This window comes from Patiria miniata, unplaced genomic scaffold (genome assembly GCF_015706575.1).
Source record: "Patiria miniata isolate m_02_andy unplaced genomic scaffold, ASM1570657v1 HiC_scaffold_20, whole genome shotgun sequence".
In the NCBI taxonomy this organism is placed as follows: Eukaryota; Metazoa; Echinodermata; class Asteroidea; order Valvatida; family Asterinidae; genus Patiria; species Patiria miniata.
In genome coordinates, this window is record NW_024037059.1 from 35,376,348 (window position 1) to 35,404,063 (window position 27,716).

Sequence of the window (27,716 nt, forward strand, 5' to 3'; positions counted from 1 at the left end):
AAGAATGTGATCCAGATATTGTGACGCCAAGGCATGCACACACGCTGTGAATTCGCCATACTTGAACCCATTTTAGCTCTGGCGATAATAGCTGCTGCAGTTTTGCGACTTCAAATTCGCTTATCACTTGTATTGGTGTGAACTTTGAACCTGCCTTTAGAGCAAGTTCAATCAAAGACCACTGTCAACCAGTAGTTGCTTCATATCACTACATGATTTTAGTCTGTGTGCTGATAGCAAAATGGAATGTTCTCTAGCGAACTGTGGTCAAATTCAAGCTCAAAGTAAAGTTCAAAAGGTCATCATACTCCAAATTACTCCAACATGAAAGGTAATGGCAAGTTTGGATTCTTGTGATGTTAGCTTTCCAAAGACACCATGATCAACAAATTTGGCTCACAGATATGGTCATTTGAAAATTGGCGGCCATGGCCATTTTGACCAAAATTGCCAAACAATAGTTAGCAGTAGCGCCAAAACCGTGTTTCGTAGGGCGCTAAAGCAAACAATTTCAGCTTTTTCAGCCTAAATTACCCCACATTGTGAGCAAATTCGAAGGGGGTGGGTTTTAACCCATTGGGTGATTTGACATGGAATGACCCACGACTAGTATTGCAACCAACCTCAGTAGGTTGATTCCATATACATGTAGACTACCAGACTACTCCAACCATCGTTAACCAGCATGCTTTCACCGAAAGCTCGTTCAACTATGATTAACAATGGGTCTCTATTATTATCTTGCTATTAACTGAGGAATGTCTTCGGTCTAAGGAATCATACTTCCATGGTCTGATGTTGTGACTTGAAGCCTCTCTTCTGAATGAAGATAATGATCTGTCGGATACCCTCAGACACAATGCCATTTATCTTCACTCTGTTCTTGCTGTAGACATTCAGGAAGATACCCAAGAGAACCACAAGACCTGACCATACGTATCTGGGGAAAAAGTTTGAGAAATGATGTCAGAAACGATGAAACATTACCATCATTTTATTAATAATAACTAGATGTGGTTGTAACTGAACAACCACAGAGCTGTTCCCAACTTGTTGAGTTTAAAGTTGATCGGATTTAAAATAATTCCTAAAGTGGCTTGTAGAATAAAAACGTGTACAAAACCTATGGGAAAAAAAGTGGAAAAAGAAAAAGAAAAAGAAAAAGAAAAATAAAAAGGAAAAAAAAAAACTTTAACAAAAACAAAAGCTGTTCCCAATTGAAATTGGGAACAGCTAATAATTTGGGAGGCTAATCACCCCTGCAGGCTTGAGCTGAGAAGCTGAAGCCTGCAAAGGACGCGGCTACAACGTGGTCGAGCCGCAGGCATGTAAAGGCTCCTTTGGCAGCAAGCCTTACGACCCATACATGACCACGGAGCACAGCCAGAGATCGAAAGTGTTTGATTTTTTTCAGAGGGAGGGAAACCGGAGGGCCTGGAGAAAAACCCTTGTGGCACAAGGAGAGAACCAACGCACAACTCTACTCACATATGGTCCGAGCCGGGAACAAACCAGGGCCACAGTGGTGAGAGGCGAGCGCTTTATGCACTAGCCACCCATGCCATCTACTTTGTCGCTGCTTAATAAGAAAGCATGTCAAAAATTGCAACACTTTTCTTTAACCCTAACCATCCCAAATCCTCCAAAATCCTTTTTTGCAAATTGGAGGAATTTGCAGGATTGAGGTTACATGGCAAAAGTGCGTTGCTGATTTCGGAGGACGCACTGTGTCAAGGTCTTGGGCCAGACCTTGTGTTGTTGATGCTCAGCCTAGCATAAATTTAGTCCTTGATTATACTTGAAATCCTCCACACTGCTCCTATTGACAGTCTTAGCCGGAGGATTTTGCAGGATTCAGGCAGTGGTCACCTCTCCACGGACCATATTCAAGAAATAATGGAGGAATTTGCAGGATTGAGGCTACATGCTATTTTTCCATGAGGCCAATTGGAGGATTTTGCAGGATTGAGGCTACATCCTGGCAAAAAGACCTAGGGAGTTAGGGTTAAATTCCCAATCATGCCAGTCCATTTGATAGCACGCGATCAATCCTATCACAACGGCCCCCTCCAACAGCACAAGTATTTTGCTCGCTATTGTTCAGATAATCTGTCACGGGGCGGTTGCTTTTTATAATAGCATTCATTATAGTTTCTCCAATCTCCATTGAAGGGGGCCTCGTGAGGGCCTGGATTTGTCTATAAGGGCACAAACATACATAAAGTAACAACAAACTTGTGAAACGTAACACAATTTTGATTTCAGAACATTCAGGGAGTGGACATCGCAAATAGATAATGGAAAAAACAAATACTCACTGCATTGTGAAGGGCTTTGCGAAGAACAGAAACGATAAAACTATTGTGACTGCTTTGCGACAGGTTGTAACTGCAGAGGAACAAAACAAAATAATGTTCAGTTAGTCATAAACACAACAGAATGATTCATGTCTTAAAGTTACAATTCTGAGAAGTTAACATCCTCAGTGATCAGGCCTTGGGTGGGGGCAAGCAGGTACTTTTGTGCAGGGTGATGGTGGTGGTATATAGAAAACTAAATTGTACAAGTATGTAAATATCTTTGTGGTTGTCCATAAGGCTGTGCCAGTTATGAATCCAAAGCAGTATTTATACTTATCAATCAAAAAAAAGAAGCAACTGATGACTATTGGCCAATTCAAAATTCATGTAAAAGTGGAAGTGGACACCATTCTCACTGCCAACAAGTGTGGTTTCACTGTGACACCGTATGTTCAAAGCATGGGCGTCGCCAGGATTTTTTTTAGAGGGGGGCAAAAAAATTTTTTGACAAAAAATGCTTGTATTTCTCAACACATTCTCGATTTATCAGTTTTAGAGGGGGGCAGGGACAGTTTGCCCCCCCCCCCCCACTCATTAAATTTACACCACTTTGTCTTCGCGCCTCTTTTTCTTTTTTCTTTTTTTTTCTTTTTTTTTCTTCCTATTTTTTTTTTTTTTTTTTGCTTTTCCAGGGGGGGGGGGGGGCAAGTGCCCCCCCTTGCCCCCCCTCGCGACGCCCATGGTTCAAAGCCAAGTTACCAAAATGTAAATTTTGCTCCAACAAATACCTGAGCTCTAATATATCCCTGCAACTTGTTCCTGTATTTTAAAGTCGATTCCCCATTCTCTTCAATAAATTCAACTTTTTGTCTATTACTAAACTTCAACTTATATACATTGAATCCTAACAAAAAAAACCCCTACTTTTCTCCTGTTTGTAAGGTGTCTGCAACCCTCTGAAAAAAAGTTTTTGTTTTTGGCACACACAGAACCGCTTTGCAAGCAGACTAACTCCCGGCCTGTACATTAATGATACTGATTGTGGAACGGGAACCAGCCTACCCTGCAAGAACAGAATTATTGTCTGACAGCCAATAATTCGATAGTGTAAAGTAATAATTCAATAAGTAAACTTGGGCCGAAATATTCCGTCGATTTGTCATTCAAAAGTGAACAACTTTTGTACTGCAGCTACAAAAATAGCAAGTTAGAAAAGGAATCTATTTTTCGGGATAAAACTCGAAAATTGCATGAGGACTGCAACTTTAAATCTGGCTCAATGAGACTCCTAACAGAATGTCTTACCTGTTACTGTCATCAGAGCACCGAATGTTCTTATCATGGTCAGCACAAATGAAACACCAAAGAAACCAGATACGCCATACATAATTGCATAGCCATATGCTTCTGTTGGATGCTGTAAGGGAAGGTCATAAGATCAAAGGTCATAAGATCAAAGGTCATAAGGTCAAAGGTCACATTCAAGAGAAGATCAAGGTGAATATTACAGGAATGTCAGTGATCAAAAATTCTATCCAAGTCAGATCTGGGTAATTTGAAGGTAGAAAAAAAATGATTCCATGAAAATGTCAGTAGTTTAAAAAACACCCTAATGTGTTTTGTGACGAGCAAATGTCCAAAAATTATGATAGGGCCAAATTTTGACGATTTGCTTTTGAAGTTGAACTTATCCCACTGAAAAATTTAATCCATTCAAAGTAATCAACATATTTTTGTGAAGGAATTAGAAATGGAGTTAAAGGGAATATACAACATTTGCGAACATCAAAAAAACAAAACTACCAAATTATTATGAAATATCTTACTGGACTGAATAACGAATGACAGTCTAAAGCATCCTGTAAAATCATGGCACCTGGTGTGCTGTCATTTTCAAGAAAAGTGAAATTTCTGTATCAATTTCCAAGGCTGGTCGGCCGACCACCGTTGGAAAAACTGGCTTTTTTCCCAATACTGCCCCTAATTTACCATATTTAGTTAGTCCACGTTTTTGTTTGTAATCGATTACACATCTATGAACGGGTACAAGCCAGCTAGACTGGTTCCCTGACATAACAATTCCCAGACGCCTATAAATTTCTCCGTTTCATCTTAAGTGGGGTCAGGAAACCAGACTACAAGAACATGATTGTTTTTCATGTTTTTTTTCCCCAGCATCTACGAACACAAAACTCCAAACAAGTCAGTGTAACAATATTTGCTATAAAATACTAACCCCCCAAATCCATCCATTTCTGAAAACTTCAGCAAAAGCAAATGTAGTATAATTATTCCCTTTTAATAAACGGATCATTTTGGGTGGAAATTATCAATTACACTCATTTTGCATGACGGTCCGTCGGCAAATTTCATGATTGCTCCCTCCATTCAAAATGATCTAGCGATTCCTGTGATGACCAATGATACCTACCTCATAGAAAAACCAAAAGCTACTGAACAGGTTGCCGTTAACAAAAAGATAAAACAGGATGTAGAAGAAGCCAATCCCATACGAGTACAGTACCTGAAAAGGAAGAATAGGGATTAATAAATACCTTGGAGAGTTGATGGTTTCTGATTGGTTGAGACTCGATCACGTGGACGGGCATTAACGGTGATAATGGACCGGCTTCAAAGATCAAGCGAATAAATGGCCCCTGAACCAGCATTGATCAAGCCCCGTTCAGCCCCATGCAAGCCAATGATTGGTCAAAATATAGTAACAGTCCTGCGGTAGCTTGTAACAATAGAGCACTGCACATGCGCTCAACCCCCATCGCGTGAGACTGACGCGCGCGTACACAACACAGTTGCTAGGGATGCGTGCGTGCGCGCGAGTAAGGAAGTTTTGAAACGACATCGTACAGCAGTGCAGTATATACTGAGGATGTTTACGACGAAAGCGTAGATCTACGATTTATTTTCTTTGAACACTTCACCCACCGACATATTTACCTTTCCTAAACCAAGCATCTTTGTAATTCCGGACACAAGGAATGTGTAAACGAGATTTCAGCTTCCTCCATCAGGTAAAGATATGAAAACATTGTTGTAATTTGTTTCGCTACGGCAGCAGTTTCTGATGAGTTTACGTCGTTATAGCTGTTAAGCTAAAATATGGCCCATGAACATGAACACAAAAAAGTCTGGAAATATCGCCGAAAGAAAGTCACAAAATTGGAGCATTTTAACTGTTTATTTCGTTAAAAAGGTATTTATTAATGGGAATAACAGTGTGAGGATCCGGTCTTCACTGCGTGATAATGACCGGGTGGGGGGGTGACTTCGTCTCGGTCCATTAACAGCGGTCACCCCCACACCCGGTCATTATCACGCAGTGAAGACCGGATCCTCACACTGTTATTCCCTTAAAGGGAATATACATCATTTGCTTTTGCTGTAATTTTCAGATATGGATGGAATTGGGGGGTTGGAAATATAAAGCAAATATAGTTACACTGACTTTTTGGAGGTTTTGGGTTTGAAAATGCTACTAAAACCAAGAAAAACGATCATTTTCCTGTAGTCTGGTTCCCTGACTCCATATAAGAAGAAACAGAGCAGTTAACATTTCTTGGGGAATTGTAAGGTCAGGGAACCAGTCTAGCTGGCTCGTACCCGTTCATGGGTTTGTAATCGATTGCAAACAAGTGCAATGGTCAATTGGGGCCAGTATTTGAAAAAAAGCCAGTTGTTTCCAACGCTGATCGGCTGAACCCAACGGAGTCCAACATGGCGCTATAATGCGGTTCAGTTGCCTGCTGAATCCAGCATTTTGCATCAGGAATGTACACAAGGGGTTAACTGCTCAATCCAACAGGCTCCATCGGGTATGTGACACAGTTGGATCCTGTTGGATTCAGCTGGGTGAGGGTGTTAAAAAAGTTGAAAAATCTTGATAACAAATAGCTCACCACTTCGTTGTTGCTGGCCTCGTAAGCCTTCATGGCCTTTTCTTGAACGTTTCCGATGGCAGCATCGGCGCATAACGCAGTGGAGATCATGATGATACCTGAAACAGCAACATCACAGAAATGTCACTTAATTCAGTCCTCTGTGGTTTAGGCCCTTGGTGTACAAAATAAAACCAATGCACTTCTATCAAAAAATTGGTCCCCCACCAAAAAAGTGGGTCCACAAATTCACGGCGTGGGGTTCGGGGCCCGGAAAAATTGATTTTAGATGCTCTGTGGTGCAATCTGAGGCAATTTCTGACCACTTTAACCAATTTTGGTGAAAAGGTGGTGCACGCAGTGGCTGCCTTTTTGTGACGTCACAAAAAAAACCAACAATTTAGGTTCGTGTTTTCGTTTTTTCGAGGGGCATGGCCCCATTACCCCCCCCCCAGATCCGCCCTTGGGCCTCGGCTCACCACACACCCTCCGCCCCCCGACAGTAACCTCTCTGGGTCTGCCCATGAATTTGACTAGTTATGTTGAGAAACCATTTTTTTTTTATCACGAGAGGGGCACTATTGCTTTTGATGGCCAGCTCAGTGACCAATTCAGTTATTCGCGTGAGGAGGAGCACTATTATTTTTAAAGGCCAGTTTTTCCATGAGAGGGGCACAATTTTAATGTTGCAAGTGGGGCACTAATAAAATTGTGCTTTCGAGGGGTAGTTTTCCATCTCGAGAAGGTGCACAATCTTGCTAATGCGAGAGGGGCACTTGTGTTTCTGAGGGGCAGTTTGCCATTACAAGAGAGGAGACAATTTTATTTGTAGCGCGATCATATGCTTTCATGTGTACGTTTGAGGGGCAGTTTTGTTTTCATTTCGAGGGGGCACACTTATAACCGCAAGAGGGGCATTTTTGTTGGCCTGGGAAAATCAGGTGCCCCCCCCCACCCCCCGCCCCCGTTTTCACCGCCCCTGGTTGCACAAATGTGTTCCAAAAAAAATTTCACCACATGCCCCTTTAAAGTGTTCACCAAGATATATATGTAGTGAGAATACCTGTGTGATTAAAGTTTGGTGAAACGGTGCTGTCAGCAAGTATGAAGAAGATCAGCCCAACACTCATGCACAGAGCAGCACTCAGGTCAATAGGTCCATATCTCTTCCCTGGACAGGAAAATAAAAACCCCAACTTTTATTTGTTGCTTTAAAAATCAGTTATCAAGATAGGACAATTATTTTATGAGGTTCACTTACCAATGATTGACATCATAAATGCTGGTTATAATTTATGTAAAATTTATGAAGTTATTCATCTTTAATTCGTAACAAGACAGAATGAAAACAATATTTGCAGAAAACAATCAGTGTGCTGTACGCAAAGAGTTTACACACGCTTTCACGGTCACTTTGAATGTGAAATATTTTAAGTCAGTTGAAAACTTTTAAAACCACTGAAAGTTCATAGTACACAAATTTAAAATATTAAACACAGTTCTTAGGCCCCCCCCCCCAAAAAATATTCGGTCTCTGGTCAGACCAAAGTTCCGGAATTGACGCGGCGACGCGGCTTTTTTTTTCTTCTTCAAGCTTGGATTGTACAGACAAGGTGGGGTACTATTTTGCTTTTTTGGCTTTTTTGGTGTCCTCATGTACATTGGTGTCCTCCATAATTTGCCTTGGTGCTTTCGATCATTTGCCTTGGTGCAATTTCCCATTCCTTGGTGCTCTTTGGTAAAAAAAATTTAGGAGGTGCGGAAATAGAGGGCGCTGTTGGAGTTACCGCGGAACATTTTGGAAAAAAAAAAGATCGCTTCTGAATGCTTCTGAAGGATATGTTGTTCTTACCTTGGATAAGAATGCCTCCAATCATGACAGGAATCAGCTTGCAGCATTTGAAGATGACCTGAGTAGGGTAGTTGAGATATCCAACCGAGGAGTTGGACATACCCATTGTGCCCACTGTCAGGAAGGCTAGTAATATGTAGGTCTTCATGGGAATTCTACAGAAAAAGAAACACGAGGAACAAGCTTACAGGGGAGTCAGGTTGGCGTAGCGGTACTTTCCTGGTCTTCCACTGCTGCGAACCGCGGGTTCGAATCCCGCCTGGGCCAATATGTGGATTGGGTTTTCAGTCCCTACCTGATTCCGTTGGTTTTCCCCGGAATATTCTTCTGGGGTTTTCCTCCCACCTCTAAAACTGTAATTTCTTCTCACCGAATCCTCTCTACAGGTTTCTTCAGGCTTGTGAGCTGCAGTGCCAAGGGCACTTTTGAGGAATCCTTGGTTTTTATACCAGAAATAAATAATAATAATAATAATAACAATGAAGGTTGTTACAAAAACAACCCAGAAATCCTCTACAGATTGAAACCAAAAGATCCTTTCTGATAAACTTTTTCAATCTCCAGAGATAAAATCTGCAAATAAGAATGACCCATCTTAAAAAGTACAGCCTAGATGGCCTTCTAAATTTTTTCCAAAAGAATCTTTCTCGGTTACAATTTTAGCCCTAACCCCCGAGGCCTTTTTGCTAGGAACCATCCTCAATCCTCCAAAATTTTACAACAGCGCCTAAATTCTTCAAAATTTTCAGACAGTCCTGCCTCAAAATACATTCATCCTCAATCCTCCAAAATCCTCCTCATCCAAAAATGTTGCACTTATGTTCAAATGAAGGGTACCCAGCCCCTCAATCCTTCAAAATCGTCTGACAGTCCTGCCTCAAAATACCATTCAGCTTCAATCCTCCAAAATCCTTTTCTGAAAAATACCATTCAGCCTCAATCCTCCAAAATCCTTATCTAAAAAAATACCATTCAGCCTCAGTTCTCCAAAATCCTCCAAAACCACAAGGAGGATTTTGGAGGACTGAGGAGGGTTAGGGTTAAATTCTTGGGATGGGCCCTGTGTCTCTTTATTTACCTCCCCTAAACTCCAACAATTGTATTAGAGTGTTTACATTTGAAATCCTCATGAACTGTCTAAAAAACATAGAATATGCCACTCGGGAGGTTCCTTTGGAACACAGCATGTTCCTGCTGTGCTCTGAAAAGAAAAAGGAGGGGTGGTCGTTGCACATGCAAATACAAGAGATCCCATATCAATGAACATCTGAAGTTCCCAGTCCATTCTAAGTTAGGCAGAGCGCATTTCTTACCTCAAATTTCCAAAACCTACATATGCACTTGAAGTGAAGAGAAAATGTACCTTCTTGGTTGACAGCCCTTCCATTTCATCTCAATGGATGCAAACGAAGAGTAGCAGGCAAACTGTACTAGCGTCAGATACCATCCATAAGGTTTCCGTTCTGGAGCCCTGAAAAACAACTCCTGTTGATAAAAAAAAAAGGTCAAATTAATGTCAACAAAGTGATCTTTGTGACCTGAAATTTTGAAAACATAAGGACTTTAACCCTTACTCTCTGAGGGTAGTTTACTGCATGTCAGTTGGTTATGCCAATGCCCTCCAGCTGCAGTTTATTGGCAGATAGTTTGTCTTAACAGTGAAGGCTCCAATTGGCAGGAGTTGGAGGCCCTGGAGGGTGCCTGATACTGACCAGCTGGGGGCACTCACTTTGTTATCAGAGGACTCTCATTGTTCTCTGTGGCATGTATTGGAGTGCCTGTCCAGTTACCCTTGAAATGACATGGCAGATATTGGAGGGCCATGCAAAAAACATAGGAGATTTTCTTGAGGCACATATTGGCATGCGTTGGAGGGTCTAGTAGGGTAAGGGTTAATCTATTAACCCTAACCACCCTGAATCTATCAAAATCCATACCCCTGATTTGGAGTATTATGGCAGATTAAGGATACCTTTATATTAAACAAACTGGGGGATTTTGATGGATTCAGGATAGTAAGCTTAGCTGAACTTCATGATTTGGATGGATTCAGGATACATAAACCGCCATATCATGAATATTGAGCAGTTGATGGACTATGATGGATTCACAATCTCAACAGCTTAACTCCTTGGCTATGTTTGCTGGTATTGTTGTTGGATTTTGGCGGATTCAGGATACCTTCCAGTAAAAATACCCAAGGAGACTTATGCTTAATGAATCTGCGCAATTGTCCTAATGATAAGCCACAGCCTAGCCCAAAATGTATGTGTACCTCCATGTTTGTTTACATCATAGAGCTCAATGTATATTAAATTACTAGAGCGTTAACTCTTCATTCTCCCGCAAAGATACTTTGAAGCTGTTTGTAGAACAAAATGAAATCAGATGGAATGAATTTTGATTGAAGTACAACATATGCGAACAACGTAAGCGCGTTTTCTACGATCACGGGTTTGATGGCAAAAATCATCTGGAGCGCATAGTTGCGTTGTTTGCGCAGAGCAATATGAAATGCTCATTTACTGGTTGTGTGTTTGGGTTTTGGGCGTATCGGCTTTGATTACGAATCGGTGTAGAAGACAAATGCAGATATGCAATAGCCAGACTAAAGCCGTACTGATTTTCTCGTTTTCAATAGGTTTGTGCACAAACATGGATGCGCCCGGCAGGCTTCACTTTGCGAGTTAGCACTCTAGTAAATTAATATAGCTCTATGTACGAACTTTGACCAGCACCCACAAACAATTTTCAACCAAATGTGTACACAAATCCACAAACCAATTTGTTAACTTGACATGGTCCCGACTAAACTTAAGACTGATGGTATAAGCTGTGAGGGAACATTTTCACCACCAAAGGTGCAGCTATAAACACAGCCACTGGGCAAAAACACTGGAGAAAAATACGCATTCCTACCTGGACATACCCGTAGATTAGGTAGAAGAAAAATATACCCAATACGCCGATACCAAACTGGGCCAGCATTGGCAGTTGGGATGTTGGCTCTGTTTTCCCTGCCTCCGACTCCTTGTCCTGTTTGCTCCCATTCCCGTTGGCAATGTTCACAACATGCTGATTGGAACCGTTTGGTGGGTTAGTTGCCATGTTGGGTTTTCTGAAAATTCCCGATCTCTGTAAGAAATTTAAAAAAGTGGAATGATTATAGAGTCGGTTATCTTTACGTAGATAATATTAATGCAAATCTGGGTCCGCTGAAAAAGGAATACAATTATCCAAAATGTTGCACAGGTCTAGATGATTTGTATTTGTTACGCTCCAACCTAGCCCCATAAATGTGGCCTATTTACTGGACTACCTCCGTAAACATAGGCCACACATCCACATGTACAAAAACGTGTCGCACTTTGCCAAATTTTGATTTTCGCATATGGGTCATTCTATAAATTTAGGGTCCAAAGTGTGACATTTTTCCTGTCCCTGTTACCTTGGTACTTTGTAATTTGCCACTCAAGCATCATTAAGAATGACTTCAAATGATTGTTTATTTGTTGGGTAGGTTAGTTTGCTATTCATAATCACTCTTGGAGGATGACTGCATTAAGGAGTGCATCAGAATTATACAATCATAGATGTCAGATGTAACAGGGACAGGAAAAAAGTGGACCCCAAATTTATAGAATGACCGATTTAGGCTTAGTTTGTAGGGTTTTTTTGCTTTAGAAGCATACTCACCCTCATTATAGGCTAATCAGAAAGTGCTGCCTTTTTCAGATGTATATTTTTCGTGAAATTTCCAGATTCATTTTTACACGTTTGCGTATCAACATTTCAACATGAAATTTCACAAAAATAAGACATCTGAAAAAGGCAGCACTTTCTGACTGGCCTATAAAGTGGGTGAGTATGCTTCTAAAGCAAAAAAATCCTACAAACTAAGCCTAAATGTGAAAATCAAAATTTGGCAAAGTGCGACACGATTTTTGTACATGTGGATGTGTGGCCTATGTTTACGGAGGCAGTCCAGTAAATAGGCCACATTTATGGGGCTAGGGTCATTGCAGGGAAAAATTAGTGATATCCATGTATGGAATTCTTATCAAAACGAACAATTATTTCTCAATCATACCATGGAGGTAGAATTAGATTCTACCTCCATGATCATACTAACGGAAAGATTCCCAATATATAATTTCTCCCTTCAGTGACCTATCAGCCATTAGCCCCATACACGTGGCCAATTTACTTGACTACCTCTGTAAATAAAGGCCACGCTTGGACCAGGTACCCGAACATGTAGAACTTTGTCAAGTTTTTATTTTCAAATTTAGACTTAATTTGTAGTTTATTTATGCTTTAGAAGCACACTCACCCTCTTTAAAGCAATAGCAAAATAGTCCTCTCTTTTTCGGGTGTCTATATTTCGTGTAATTTCCAGGTTCGTTTGCACACGTTGGCATTAAACTACACCCAAAAAAATGATGTCTGATAGGGGGGGGGGGGAACAATTTTCTATCGCTTTAAAGGGTGAGAGTGCTTCTAATATGTCTAAAGCGTAAGTAAACTACAAATATTGAATATAACATATAAATGTGAAAATATAAACTTGATGAAGTTCTATTTGGGCACATGGTCCAAGTTTGGCCTTTATTTACGGAGGTAGTAGTACAGTAAATTGGCCACATTTATGGGGCTAATCAGTAAGTGACAATGGACAATGTATCCTAAAAAGTCAAGTTTAGCAGGGAAAATATTGAAGTACATGTACTTTATAAAGTTTATACATCCCACACTGTACTGAGAAAACACAAAAGTTAGAAATGTTCAGACCAGTCTCATACGGTTTGTGCACAGGGTGAAAAGTGATGGCAAGATATGGGAATCTTTCCCTACTACATTAGTCATTAGTCCATGGAGGTAGGAATAGACCTCCATGATTACTCCTAAAACAAAACATAAATCAGTTAAATATCCAACCTAAAGTTGAGTCTGTGCTATTGCATGCTGTATATTACTATGCGTAGCGCCCCATGGGTACCGGGTCCGGGTTGTCATGTTGTACGTTGTTAATGTTACGTACAGTGCTAGTGACACACACGCGGAGCCACATTGGAATTTAAGAGTTAACTGGTCTTCTTTAGAGTCAATGCGGATGATATTTGCAGGAAATGGACCTCCGTAGTCAGCTTTATTATTGGTATAAAAATTCAATTGAAATTTTGCAAATTTATTTGTCTTACCATCGATCATTGGATTGGCAAAAGTGTTACAATACAGTCGTGGAGCGGGTACGTACGTGGCCGGATCTCGTGTCATTCATGGACACCGGCGCGGTACGTACCGGCGCGTTAGATACAAACGGGTGACACGGTTCACATTGTGTTTGTATGTGTGTTAATGGGTTTGGGGACCAGACCTCAATAGTCGACCTAAATTAATATTCAAATTTGCATATCGTACGATCGAAAACTCGTTGCTTCACTCAAATGCTTCACTTTGGTTTGCCAGCTGACAGATGGTGAGACTGAGAGTATTTGAAATTTGCGATTTACTGCTGTTTTTGTTATGCTTTTCGTCAAGGCTCGTACTTTGTAGTGTAGTAAATAAGTAATGTATTCCATGCAAAAAAAACCGGTCTCTCCGCTGCAGTAGCGGGTGCGGCCGCGGCGCAGGTGGGGGTTGAACGGGAGACCGGCATGAGCGGGAAGGGGGGGGGGGGTAGACATGTTCCCCCTAATAAATCGTGTTTGCGGGGTAAACAGAACATTTGTTGCTGTAGCTGCACCTTGCTGTTGCTTTAGTATCATTTGTCTATGCTGCGCTAGAAGACGTGAACGCATTTTGGAATAATTGCATGAGTTTTTGATTGATGTGCCGTATTCAGCAACGTGTGTTCTTTTTGCCCTGTGGTGCATTATATGTGAAAGTGCTTATTTATGAAGCACTTCATATGCATAATTGGAATATGGACAACAGATATGGAAGTTTATCATCATTATTGACGTGTAACGTGATGGCAGTGGCAAGTACACGTATGTATGCTTTTGCAATGCAACATTGCAATTGTAGCTCCCTCTATTTCTTCCGATCCTCCATGATGGCTCAAATATTGTTGATGTACCCTAACGTGGCTCGGCCCCTAACGTGGCGCACTTTGATTTTTCGCCTGTAGCGCCTACCTAGAGCAAAAGTTTTAACTGAAATTTCACAGAAAGTGAAATTTCATCAAGTTCTAAACACTCCTGTTCATAAATCGCGAGTTTATTTACCCGTAACAAAGTTAGCAGAAAAATTTAGTTTGGCATGATTTTCCGATTGTGTTTTCAACTGCAAAGTGAACCCTTTGAAAATGCCCGAAAAATAAGAATTTTTTTTTTGACAAACACCTGGCTGGGTAGGCCTATATAAGTAGAGGAGATAATTATTTATCAGAATTTATCAAGTTTACAGAAATTCTTAAATGTTAATTTGGAATTTTCCGAGATTTATTCAAGTGCGCCACGTTAGGGAACACTCCGCCAACTTGTGCCCAATTTCCGGACGCCACCGTTTTTTTAATTTTGGATTAAATTTTACGAAACAGAAATTGTTTACAGAGGTCAAATAGCAAGCATTAATAAGGTAAAAGTACTAGTATTTTACTGCATGAATTTGAGGTTTGTCAACAAAGAGGTTTGGCAACACTACACAAGGAAAGTTGGGTAAGCTTCGAAGTGCGCCACGTTAGGGAACACGACTACCTCCTTCACGTCCTTATTATATTGTGAGCCACACAACGGTGATGGCAACAAAATCAGATAGTTTTTCACCATATTCATGAACCACCGCCACGGACATTGGTGGCGCTATTTCATGTCCAAAATGACCTAATTTTTTGTGACCGCCTTTTTTGAAAAGGTTTGACATGGAGTTTCACATACAGGGATACTTTCGCTTAGCTCCAAACATCAATAAAAGAGAATTGCAGGGTGTAGTTGACCTTAGAAAGTTTGGTTTGGCAATTGGGTATTAAATCACATTGCCAAAAAAAGTTGTGGATTCCCCAAAACAGCGATGCCGCTATTTGTGTGTAAATTTCCCATACGTTTGTACACATAATCAACTGACGAGGTCACATTTATTTCAGCCAAATGGAGCATCATTTTAAGGCAAAAAAAGCAACTTTAAAATTACAATTATGTCAGAACTGCTTGCCCTATGAAGTTAGGAGACCATTTGTTTAATTGCATTTTGAAAGCTCTTAAAGGGGCAATACAACATTTGCAAACATCAAAAAATAAAACTACCAAATCATTTTGAAATACCTTGCTGGACTGTTAGTGAATGACAGTGTAAAGCATCCTGTAAAATCATGGCACCTGGTATACTGTATCAATTTCCAACGCTGGCCGGGCGACCAGCATTGGAAAAAAATGGCTTTTTTTTTTCAAATACTGGCCTCAATTTACCATCGCACTTGTTTGCAATCGATTACACACCTATGAACGGGTACAAGCCAGCTAGACTGGTTCCCAGACCTCACAATTCCCCAATGTATGTAAACTGCTCTGTTTCTTCTTATACGGAGTCAGGGAACCAGACTACAGGAAAATGATTGTTTTTCTTGGTTTTTATTTTTTTATAGCATTTTCGAACCCAAAACCTCAAAAAAGTCAGTGTAACTATATTTGCTATATATTTCCAACCCCCCAATATCCATTTCTGAAAATTACAGCAAAAGCAAATGATGTATATATTCCCTTTAACCTATTATCAACTAGGTAAGTACATGATTTCGATTTTCTTAAAAACAGTTTTCCACACATGTTGCTTTCACCGGGTTTAATTCCCTGTGAAACCTCATTCTTTATTTCTTTTGTTAAATTCATGTAGGTTTTGTTAATTGCATCAAATTCTGCTTTTTATGAAAGTACATGTAGACTTCCTCTTTTCGTTCGGTTCATTTTTAAACAACAGATTTTTTCCCATTTTATATTCGTATGTTTTGAAAGGGATGCTGGTGTGATGGCAGACTTCTGTAACTACAGCCACTGGCATGTAGTTCTTTTTATCTGAATTCGTTGAAAGGCCAATTGATAATTGCTCGTCAACCACAAATGGATGGGGGTTAAACGTGCATTATTGTATTTGAACAAAACCTCTTGAGTCATGTGCATGTTTGTAGAACATAATGAAATCAGATGGAATGAATTGAATATTGTACTCTAAATGCTCCCTCTGCAGTATCACAATTACTTTGCATCTAGGTTTCTTAACGCATATTTCTTTTCATTAATTTTGTATAATTTACTTAGTAAAATGGTATATTTGTATTTGATTTTCCTTAAATATCTTGTAATGTTTTCGTTGTTTCATATTTTGATACTGTGGAAAAATAAACAAACCAAACCAAACCAAATGCAACATCAGTATGATGTTAAGCACATTGCCCCCCCCCTTCAAATTTCTCAAACTAGTGGTCCCCTGCGATGTTGAAAAGAGTCTCCACTCCTACAATATTTACAAGTAACACTTATAACAGTTGGGTACATGTTAGTTGTTGGACAATTCAAATACAGCACCTCGGGCTTGGTGACACCAGGACAAATCAATATCTGTTAGAACTCTTTTCCCTGGTTATTAAACGGGTGAAACTAGCATCTGCACCCTTTCTACCCCCCCCCCCCTCCCCCTCCCCACCCTGAACATTGTTAGACAGCCCTGTTTTTAATTAATGACTTCCACAATTTAAATTTTTTGAATGTATTCTTGTTTCATAATGACTTCATGTGCCCATATATCCAAAAGAAAACCTTGTATAATATACTACCAAAAGTACCAGTATATTTTTAGGTTGTGTAAGATTTTTTTCCAAGCTCAGCCAGTGAAATACCTGGTGTCAGCACTGATTCCAAGGTCCAGTGATTTTTATAGACACAGAGCCCATGGCACGACCAGTAACTATAACAGGCCGCTTTATGTTGTTTGCAATTCCACACAGGCTGGGCTGACGTCGTTGGTGATATTTCAACAAACCCACAAAGGACAGTTACACAATCCACAGTTAGATGCCAAGTCTTAAAAATGCCGATGCTCAGTTAAGTCTGAAGATTATAAAGACATTCCCTGCTTCTTGTCAGCATCTTGAAGTAACTGTAAGTATTAGTATTCACTTTAATAAGCATTTTGTGCATCTGTTTACATGTATAACACTTGCGTTGTTTATTGAACTTTATATCACAGTGTGAACTTAAGACAGAAATTGCTCAAAATGAATACACATAGAATTTTAAGCTGTGTGTCAAATTTCTTCACTTACTTTTGCGAAGCTGCATTTTAAAATACAAAATTTGGCTGAACACATTTACTTGTTGTTCAGATAAATGTGGTAATTATAAATGGTCAGTGTATTTAATTGTCATGATGTACTTACTACTTAAGTCGGTCTGTGGTCAGCGCGCGCGTCGATTTTAATCATGCGCGTCAATCTTTTTTTTTTTCCAAAATGTTCCGCGGTAGCTCCAACAGCGCCCTCTATTGCCGCACCTCCTCAATTTTTTTTTACCAAAGAGCACCAAGGAATGGGAAATTGCACCAAGGAAAATGATCGACGGCACCAAGGCAAATTATGAAGGACACCAATGTACACGAGGACACCAAAAAAGCAAAATAGTACCCCACCTTGTCTGTACAATCCAAGCTTGAAGAAAAAAAAAAAAAAAAGCCAAAAAAAAAAATCCGCGTCGCCGCGTCAATTCCGGAACTTTGGTCTGACCAGAGACCGAATATTTTTTTTTTTTTTGCCTTACAATTTTTTTTTTTTTTTAAATTTATGTTAATATTTTTTTGGCTTCTTATTAATTTTATGGCATGTTAGGTAATGTGAGTGAACATTGCTATGAAAGGCATGCAGTACAAATTTTACATTATTGTTATTAGATTATTAAGTAATTTTATTTGTAAATTACATTTTTTGCAGGTTTGAAAAGTAAAGAGAATTTAACTGTGAAGAATATAAGAATGGGTTTGACAAGCACAGTCACGGCGCTGTTTCCCGTTAGTCTTCCTGTACTGATTGTCTTCTTGGCAGCGTTAGGGGCAGCCTCTTACTACATCCTGGTGTCTGCCAAGAAGGTAAGAACAAAGAAGGGGAGTGTCTTCTTGGTAGGCTGTGGGGGGGGGGGGTTCGGAAAGTTTCACAGTTTTTTCTAGTGTCCTTTTTGCGGGCAGTATAGAAACGATTCCAATTTTTCTGATGAAAAACTTCACCCAGTTGCTTCATTTCTTTTAGTTTAATTCTAGTTGTGATTAGGTGAACAGATTCTCAAGTTATTAAAATAAGCAGTGATCTATTTAACAAAAATGTTGAAACGGCGAAAATATCTGAAAATCTGTGGACCGGGTATTCAAATTGATATAAGTTTATGTTATGAAGGATGTGGGTTTTTTTTTACATGTAGAATAGTTGTACACGTATATTAAAATGGAAAAAAAAAATGCAAAGGAAGTGGGAAATCATGCTGGTAGGGATTTTCTCATGACTCGATTATGTAAAAACACTGTCCTTCACTGCAAAGCCATATTGCTGAGTAACTTCTATTAAATTGTTGGTGGTTTATCGTAGCATTTTCTGATGTGGCTTCATTGTTTCAGATCAAGCAAGAAGCATTTTAAGAGGGAGAGGAGAACAAGTTAATATTTTATATTGGGTTTTTGTCCTTCGCCGACGTATTTTATGAACACTACTCAGCGTTGTCTGAGGGCTTGCGAGAAAAAAAAATTCACAAATTTTCTTGAAAAAATCACAAGCTTACTTTAAAAGATCACAAGCTTTCTTAAAATAATCACAAGCTCAATTAAAAAAACACAAGCTTGCTTAAAAATCACAAGCTTACTTAAAATAATCACAAAGCTTTCTTAAAAACATAACAAGCTTTCTTAATAACATCTCAAGCTTTCTTAAAAACTCACAAGCTCTCGTTTTAAAAAAATCACAAGCTTACTTAAACAAATCACAAGCTTTCTTTAAAAAATCACAAGCTTTCTTTAAAATCACAAGCTTTCTTTAAACAAAATTCACAAGCTTACTTAAGAAAAAAAACCCAGATAAGGCCAAAAAAAAAAATTCGGTCTCTGGTCAGACCAAAGTTCCGGAATTGACGCGGCCACGCGGCTTTTTTTTTTTTTTGCTTTTTTTTTTTTTCTTCAAGCTTGGATTGTACAGACAAGGTGGGGTACTATTTTGCTTTTTTGGTGTCCTCATGTACATTGGTGTCCTCCATAATTTGCCTTGGTGCTTTCGATCATTTGCCTTGGTGCAATTTCCCATTCCTTGGTGCTCTTTGGTAAAAAAAATTGAGGAGGTGCGGAAATAGAGGGCGCTGTTGGAGCTACCGCAGAACATTTTGGAAAAAAAAAGATCGACGCGCATGATTAAAATCGACGCGCGCGCTGACCAGAAACCGATTTTTTTTTTTTGGCCTAAGACTCATCGGAGAAAAATACAAATTGGTTGGGTTTGCCTCTTTTTTCAATAAAATAGATAGGCCTAGGTGTGGATTCTTCAGACAAATATTTAGCTTACTTGCCAAATATATGTGACCCATAATCTCAATCACACAATCTGCTATCAGCCAGATCTTGACTTTGCCTTCATGTTATCCCAAAATAAAACTTAGCCCTTTGTTTGAGATAGCGGAATACAATTCAAATCTTTTTATAGCTAAGCAAACAAAATTGTAGTGTCTGTGACACAAATTGGTTCAGTCATATATAGTACAAAATGGGACATTATCTTAGTTGGATTGTTTGTTTTTGAATATTTTTACGTACTGGTGTGATTGAAATAATCTTAATTCCAGTTTTTTGAGGACAAACATGCAATAAGGGATTACTTGCTCACAGTTTTCCATATTTTAGAATCAGCCACAGTAATGTTTTGAAAAGTAAAATGTATCTCAAGTCAAAATCAATTGAATTTTGAAATGGATAAGTCTAAAATGGTTTTGAAAGGAAACGATCTGCTGCACAAAAGTATATTGGTAAAAAAAAAGGAGTTTGATTTCTATATACTTATTTGGGAATTTAAAGTTCATGAATTGCAATTATTCATAATGTTTGCAATACTGTTTTCTGGAAAATGACATTTAATATTAATAGCATTTTTATCTCTTAAAAAAGACATCTATGAACATTAATAGTTCAGTCGACTCTCGTTCATGTCGTTAGTACAAACTCTGTTACTTCAAAATTCTGGTTATAACAAACATAAAGCCTTGGTCCCGACTGTGCATTTATGTGCACAATGAATGGGACTGATGTTCCTCTTAATACAAAATTCTGATATAACAAACAATTTGGCTAGGTCCGAATGAGTTTGTTATAACGTACATGTAGTTTGTTTTCCACTATAAAATATAGCAACAGTACATTAATTTCTGCACATGCATTTTCAGATTGAGAGTGAGAAAAATATTCATAAGATGAAATTTTCGTTGGGGTGATGTAAATCAATATTAGGTTTTGCCCTTCACCGACATATGAACACTGTATACTTAGTTTGTTACCTCCCGAGTGAAAGTTGGAAATAACCACTCGGGTGGGACGCGAACCCACGACCTCCTGCTTTCTAGTGCAGACGTCTTACCACTCGACCACGGAGCTAACAGGATCGGTTGGCTGGTTCGAATCTGATGTACATAGCAGCGGGTACCGCAATTAATAAGATGAAATTTGCATCGGGGTGAAGTAGCTTGGTAAAATAATTACTTCTTCCTTACCATCATTATTTTTCATAGGTTTCCAAGCATAACCCAACAAGAAGTAAAACCAAAATGAGAAATCGAGATCCGTCTGACCCAGAGGTCCTTATCGTTGGGTCAGGCATCCTAGGCTCTGCCATGGCAGCAGTCTTGGGTAAAGATGGCCGGCGAGTGACGGTCATCGAGCGAGACTTGAAAGAACCCGATAGAATCGTTGGAGAACTGCTGCAACCGGGTGGCTATCAGTGCTTGAAAGCTCTGGGTTTGGAAGGTAAAATATCACTCTCAAATCCAATGGGCATTATTTGGAATTGTTTGGGTAGAAATCATTAGTCATAAATCTATATCTCTTGGTCTCCTTACTAAAACTTACTAAACTTTTTAACATGGCCTGATTTCTTTTAACCCTGACCCCCTTACTCTTACTTTGGGGTAAAGTACCACATACTACATAGTATTACAGAAATTATGTATGTACATGTAGTACCCAAATACTAGAAAATACTATTGTGGTGCCCACTTATATAAGCTGAAATACTGCATACTACGGTTTACTACTAGTAGTATCTTGTAGCTTAAGGTGAGGTTAGGGTTAAGAAAATTTCAAAGATCTAATAGTGGTATTAATGTAAGGCCAAAAAAATGTTCTGCTTCCGATTACATGGCATTTGAAAATAGGGTAGGCAGGTAGGCAATTTTTGTGTGTGTGTACGATCATATGGAGGTGTCTGCATGTAGTAAAGGGTAAAAGGTAGTAATTGATGGTTTTCGGGGTTTTTCCACATTCCCCCCCCCAAAAAAAAAATTAGGATTGGGGCTGTGAAAATGGGGTAGGTAGGGTAACCAGAAGCAGAACTATTATTTTGTTTGGCCTAAACATTAGATACATTGTACATGTGGGTCATACTTTAAATTTTGTCAAAAGTGAGACATTTTTCTTGCCCCTGTTACCTCCATATTCCATTCAAGTATTATTAAGAATGACTTTGAAAAAAAAATTGTATTTGTTGAGTAGGCAGTTTGCTATTCATAAACACTGTCTGGGAATAATTGCATTAAGGAGTGCATCAAAATGATAAAATCATAGATGTCGGATGTAACAGGGACAGGCAAAAAAAAGTGGACCGCAAATTTATAGAATTATCAAGTCCCATGTAGCTATCTGTTTATCTCATTCAATGAAACTAAAGTTTGAAATCCTGACTTTTTTGTGTCATTCCACTCTCAGTGAAGGAAATATTGAAAACTTTTGAAGGTTTGAAGATTTTAAATAAGTTAACGCTAGTTCTTCTCAGAGCACATACAAGACTTATTTTTCACATGGCAACACCAAGAACACTTCAAACAAGTTTAAAGTAGTTCGATTTCTTTCAGTTTAACGAAGGACAATTCCTTTTTGAGTGCTGACTGTGTGCTATTGATAATGCTTCTAGCATACATGACTTTGGGCGTGATCCCTTGCTTAGTTGGTAGAGTGCCTGTGTGGTAATCTGGAGGTCGCAGGTTCAAATCCCGCAACATTCAATTTCACTGTTCCCATTTATAATTATTATGCAGGAACCTCTCTAGTAAGTTTACCTTGGTGGTTTGTATGATTGTTTCTCCAGATTGCACGGAAAACATTGATGCTCGATCCGTGGAGGGATACATCATCCACGACCTGGACACCCACTCCAAGGTGGATTTGTCGTATCCTAAAGACGAACAGGATCACGTTCACTCGGGGAGGGCCTTCCATCACGGAAGGTTTGTCATGGGGCTCAGAAAAGCTGCAATGCAACAAAAAAGGTACGGTTTTGCCCTTTGCTGACGTACGGAAAGGTTTTGCCCTTTGCTGACATGTTTTATAAACTGTCAAGTGCTTAAGAGAAAAACTTACAAGCTTACCTGGTGGGATTCGAACCGACTTCCTCGCAAGCCTCAGACAACACTGAGTATACGAGTTTGCCAAAAGATAAAACTCGATATAAAATTTATATCTCCTCGATGCAAAGTCCATCTTCCAAAATGTCATTGAAAACTGTCATCATGGACCTTTTGCATAGAGCGCTGTCATTGGGGGCAGGTCTTAGTTCCTGTCTGAATCATCGAACAACTCTACTCACATTGGTCCGAGCCAGGAATCGAAACTCAGGCCACAGTAGTGAGAGGCAAGCACTTCACACACTAGCCATGAATGTCACGTGTACTGGTACGCACAATTTAGCAAAGTACATTGTACGCATGACTAATTTTATTCTGCATGTGCACAGAGCCATAGCATTTGCCTGTGAGCTTCAGACATCGTCGGCAAGCGTTCATATGCCTCTTCCAGTGGTCTCCCCTAACTGTCCATTTCTTACCATTGAGGGGGTACTTGTACACGGAGTCCATATGCTATTTTAATAAATATAAACGTAAATGTCCAGATTTAATTTTTCCATTTTTGAAATTGCTCCTTTGGGTGATCGAATACTCAGGTATTGTTTATTTGTTCCCACAGTGTCACTTACATCGAAGGGACTGTCACCAAGATACTGGAACAAGATAACTGTATAATTGGAGTCATGTACAAGGAAAAAGGACTTGATGAAGAAAAGGTGATACCTGATTCACTACTTAATTATATTATATAGTTTACTACTTAAAGGGAATATACATCATTTGCTTTTGCTGTATTTTTCAGAAATGGATGGAATTGGGGGGTTGGAAATATATAGCAAATATAGTTACACTGACTTTTTTGAGGTTTTGGGTTCAAAAATGCTATAAAAACCAAGAAAAACAATCATTTTCCTGTAGTCTGGTTCCCTGACTCCATATAAGAAGAAACGAGCAGTTTACATACATTGGGGAATTGTAAGGTCAGGGAACCAGTCTAGCTGGCTCGTACCCGTTCATAGGTGTTTAATCGATTGCAAACAAGTGCCATGGTCAATTGGGGCCAGTATTTGAAAAAAAGCCAGTGTTTTCCAACGCTGGTCGGCCGACCAGCGTTGGAAATTGATACAAAAATACCACTTTTCTTGAAAATGACAGTATACCAGGTGCCATGATTTTACAGGATGCTTTACACTGTCATTCACTAACAGTCCAGCAAGGTATTTCAAAATGATTTGGTAGTTTTATTTTTTGATGTTTGCAAATGTTGTATTTTCCCTTTAATTTAATGTCTTAACCCTAACCCACCTCAATCCTCCAAAATCCTCATTGTAGTTTTGGAGGATTTTTGAGGATTGAGGATGAATGGTGTTAGAGAAACACGATGATTTGGGAGGATTGAGGACGAATGCATTCTGAGGCAGGACTGTCTGACGATTGTGAAGTATTGAGGGGCTGGATATCCTTCATTTGAACACGAGTACAAAATGTTGGGATGAGGACGATTTTGGAGGATTGACAATGAACGCATTTTAGGCAGGACTGTCTCACGATTTTGAAGAATTTAGGCGATATTGCAAAAGTTTGGAGGATTTTGGAGGATTGAGGATGGTTCAAAGGGCCTAGGGGGCTAGGGTTAATCTTTTTTTAAATGACTATTCCTGATGAGTATTGTACATTTCCAGGTCTCGAACAAGCCTTTTTATTTTTGCCTGGGTCCTTCATATCATGTTTTGTTATTCTGTATATATGGGGCATTCTATAAATTTGGGGTCCACTTTTTGTCCTGTCCCTGTTACATCTAACATAAATGATTTTATAATTCTGATGCATCCCTCAATCAGGGGCGTCAATCGCTTCTCAAAAGTGGGGGGGGGGGGACATACCTTGATCAGAAATAATGCAAGTGCAAAGCCCTTACAGCGTGGGGTTTGGGGCCTGCTTAAGGGCCCCGAAAAAAATCGGATTCTAGATGCTCATGTGGTGTGATCTGAGGCAATTTCTGACCTCTTTAACCAATATTTTCTTAGCAAAAGATACATTGTAGTACATAATAGGGCCCTGTAAATGAGGCACAAGTTCAAACATCTGGGGGGGGGGGGGGGGGACATTTGATATTGTGTCCCCCACCCTTCAAAAAGGGGGGGGGGGACATGTCCCCCTGTCCCCCCCCCAGGATTGACGACCATGCCCTCAATGTAGTCATTCTCCAAGAAACTAGAGTGGTTATGAATAGCAAACTACATGTACCTTATACAACAAATAGGAAATTGTTTGAAGTCATTCTTAATGATACTTGAACGGCAAATTACAAAATACCACGGTAAGAGGGACAGGAAAAGTGTCACGCTTTGGAACCTGAATTTATAGAATGGCCCATCATGATGCCAATGATCACATAAGACAGTTGTATACCATAAAACCTTAATTCTGACCACAACTCTTTTTTTTCTTGTCGCCCCGCTAGGAAATCTTAGCCCCTCTCACGGTCGTCGCCGACGGCTGCTTCTCGAAATTCCGCAAAAACCTCGTCACCACCAACGTGAAAACCACCTCCCACTTCGTGGGCACCATCATGAAGAACTGTCCTCAGATGAAGGACAACCACGCGGAGCTGGTCCTCGCCGATCCCTCCCCTGTCCTCATCTACAGGATAGGAGAGGAGGACACCAGGGTGTTGGTGGATGTCAGAGGAGCGATGCCTAAGGATATGAAGGGGTACATGACCGACAAGATACATCCGCAACTTCCAGGTATGATGAGTAGCTAAAGGGAAAACTGTTGGTTACGAGTTTAGGTTGTTCATCACCTGCAATCACTACTTCAGTCTCCTGACGATTACTAGAGCAGGCTAGACATCGATGACTAGAGCAGGCTCCTGACGATGACTAGAGTAGGCTAGTCGAAACGTTGAGACCAAAGACAAGTTCGTTTTTAGAACTTAAAGCAGGACTGTTCTTATCAGAGCAAAACTACTTAGCGAAAGTTGATAATAAGCAGGACAAGTTCTTATCGGAACTAAATATCTTCTAAGCAGAAGTTATTACCACATGGTGTTACCGCAAACCGAAACGATACCGATAGGGGAGAGGGGAGTGATGCAAACAGATATTAAAGGGTACATGGCCGACAAGATACATCGTCAACTGGCAGGTGTGAAAAAAAAAAAAATTATTCAGAGAATTTTTTAAAAATCCTTGAGGTTATCTTTTAAGAAGAGGGAGGCGATAGGCCTGGGAAACGAATAGAACTTTTAAGCTACAATCCTTCTTTCTGTGGACTTTGTCTGTTTTTGAATAAATACTGAATGCTTAAAATTCAGAAAAGAGTAAGAGTAGTCAGTATTTAATGTTTTGCAAAGATCACAGAAAGTGTGATGTATTTCATACTTCTTGCAGATCTTACAATTGTCATAAATGCTAGAATGACGGGATTTTCATGTTGTTATGATTTTACATCTTTTCTTGCACCTAAGATCACCTTCAGGAGCCGTTCCTCGACTCCATCCAGAACGACCGCATACGGAGCATGCCCAGTAGCTTCCTGCCCCCCGCGCCCATTGAGAAACCAGGGGTGCTACTCCTAGGTGACGCAATGAACATGAGACACCCTCTAACAGGTGGAGGGATGAGTGTTGCTCTCAATGACGTCAGGATATGGAGGGATTTACTGCAGGACATACCAGACTTGGGTAAGTCTAGCTTTTTACCCCTGGACCCAATAACCTATCGCGGTAGAATTGCGTCAACGCAGCTTTTGAAAGATTGTCCAATTACATGATATACAAATGGACGCGGAACGGGCAAAATTTGAGACAAGCGAAATTGAACGTGCAAAATTCCACAGGGTTGTCTAAGGGGCGTGGCTAACTTGCAAACGGCGATGGGTCAATTGGCTGAGAAAGTGTGACGTCATCTCCTCCCCGAGTCGGGCCACTTCCTCAACAATGGTTTACGCACATTCCTTAACTACACATGCAATGTACATTTAACATGCGCGATCACAGACAGCAAATTTTACAATTTAAATCCTACTGTTATAGAACATCTTCACAAAGAAGTACCTGAAAATGGTTAACTGCCTTTCAGGAGATCGTCACCACACCAGGGCCCAATTTCATAGCGCTGCTTAACAGCCGACTTTGTGCTTACCGAGCCTCCATCTATTTCATAGGGACCGTTAAGCAGTAAGCACAGCAAAAGCACGCTTAACCCCAGAAGAAAACTTTGCTTAAATCAGTGACGTAACAATAGAAATCTCCATGCGCGCGCAACCGTTAGCATGAAATAGCGCTTAAGCAGCAGCATGATTTTCTGCTATAGTAAGCACAACTTTTCTGCTTACTGTTAAGCAGCGCTATGAAATTGGGCCGAGAGAGCTGCTTAAGCACAAAATTTGCTTAAGCACAAAAACGTCTTGCTTAATAAAATCAGGTTACCGGCCAAAACTCCATGCGATTGTTATGCTAAGTAAACAACAGCTAACTACCAGTCACAAGCTATGTACATCACATGGAGTTTTGGCCGGTAACCTAATTTTACTAAGCAATGTTTTTTCGTGCTTAAGCAAATTTTCTGCTTAAGCAGCTCTATGAAATTGAGCCCAGTTACAACCACAGTCACGCTTATTAAGAGGAGAATCAAGCCAATAAGCCAGTTTGGTATTTCAACTGCGCATGTGCACAATGATATTTGGGATAATCGAATGCTCATCGAAGGTGCATGAATGCACACAGAGCATGCACGCATGACGCTCGCGTGTTAAAGGGAAAATATAACATTTGCAAACATCAAAAAATAAAACTACCAAATCATTTTGAAATACCTTGCTGGACTGTTAGTGAATGACAGTGTAAAGCATCCTGTAAAATCATGGCACCTGGTATACTGTCATTTTCAAGAAAAGTGGTATTTTTGTATCAATTTCCAACGCTGATCGGCCGATCAGCGTTGGAAACAACTGACTTTTTTTATCAAATACTGGCCCCAATTGACCATTACACTTGTTTGCAATCGATTTCACACCTATGAACGGGTACAAGCCAGCTAGACTGGTTCCCTGACCTTACAATTCCCCAAAGTATGTAAAATGCTCTGTTTCTTCTTATATG

The 27,716-nt window shown here is 39.9% G+C and overlaps 2 protein-coding genes across 4 annotated transcripts in view; one reads left to right on the top strand and one right to left on the bottom strand.

Moving 5' to 3' along the window:
• LOC119728853 (adenosine 3'-phospho 5'-phosphosulfate transporter 2-like) lies at window positions 1-13,380 on the bottom strand. Of its 2 annotated transcripts, none has more exons than XM_038201260.1 (10): window positions 13,247-13,380; window positions 10,965-11,180; window positions 9,409-9,530; window positions 8,046-8,200; window positions 7,257-7,364; window positions 6,215-6,312; window positions 4,732-4,824; window positions 3,606-3,717; window positions 2,319-2,388; window positions 1-940 (listed from the first exon to the last, which is right to left on the bottom strand). In XM_038201260.1, the coding sequence occupies exons 1-10, from the start codon at window positions 13,247-13,249 to the stop codon at window positions 778-780; spliced, it is 1,140 nt and encodes a 379-aa protein (XP_038057188.1). In that variant the 5' UTR covers window positions 13,250-13,380; the 3' UTR covers window positions 1-777. The 2 variants fall into 2 exon arrangements, with proteins under 2 accessions (XP_038057188.1, XP_038057189.1); XM_038201261.1 differs by lacking the exon at window positions 13,247-13,380 and adding an exon at window positions 12,984-13,001.
• Window positions 13,099-27,716, top strand: part of LOC119728852 (squalene monooxygenase-like) — an 18,790-nt gene continuing 4,172 nt past the window's right edge. Inside the window, exons 1-8 of one of the 2 annotated variants that reach the window (XM_038201259.1) lie at window positions 13,099-13,203; window positions 16,987-17,140; window positions 17,965-18,119; window positions 20,783-21,017; window positions 22,354-22,534; window positions 23,229-23,325; window positions 25,074-25,359; window positions 26,082-26,297. In XM_038201259.1, coding sequence (XP_038057187.1) covers window positions 18,006-18,119; window positions 20,783-21,017; window positions 22,354-22,534; window positions 23,229-23,325; window positions 25,074-25,359; window positions 26,082-26,297 — 1,129 coding nt within the window. In that variant the 5' untranslated portion in view covers window positions 13,099-13,203; window positions 16,987-17,140; window positions 17,965-18,005. Of the gene's footprint in view, window positions 13,204-13,438; window positions 13,525-16,986; window positions 17,141-17,964; window positions 18,120-20,782; window positions 21,018-22,353; window positions 22,535-23,228; window positions 23,326-25,073; window positions 25,360-26,081; window positions 26,298-27,716 lie in introns of those variants that run through there. The other variant, XM_038201257.1, reaches the window with a different exon arrangement.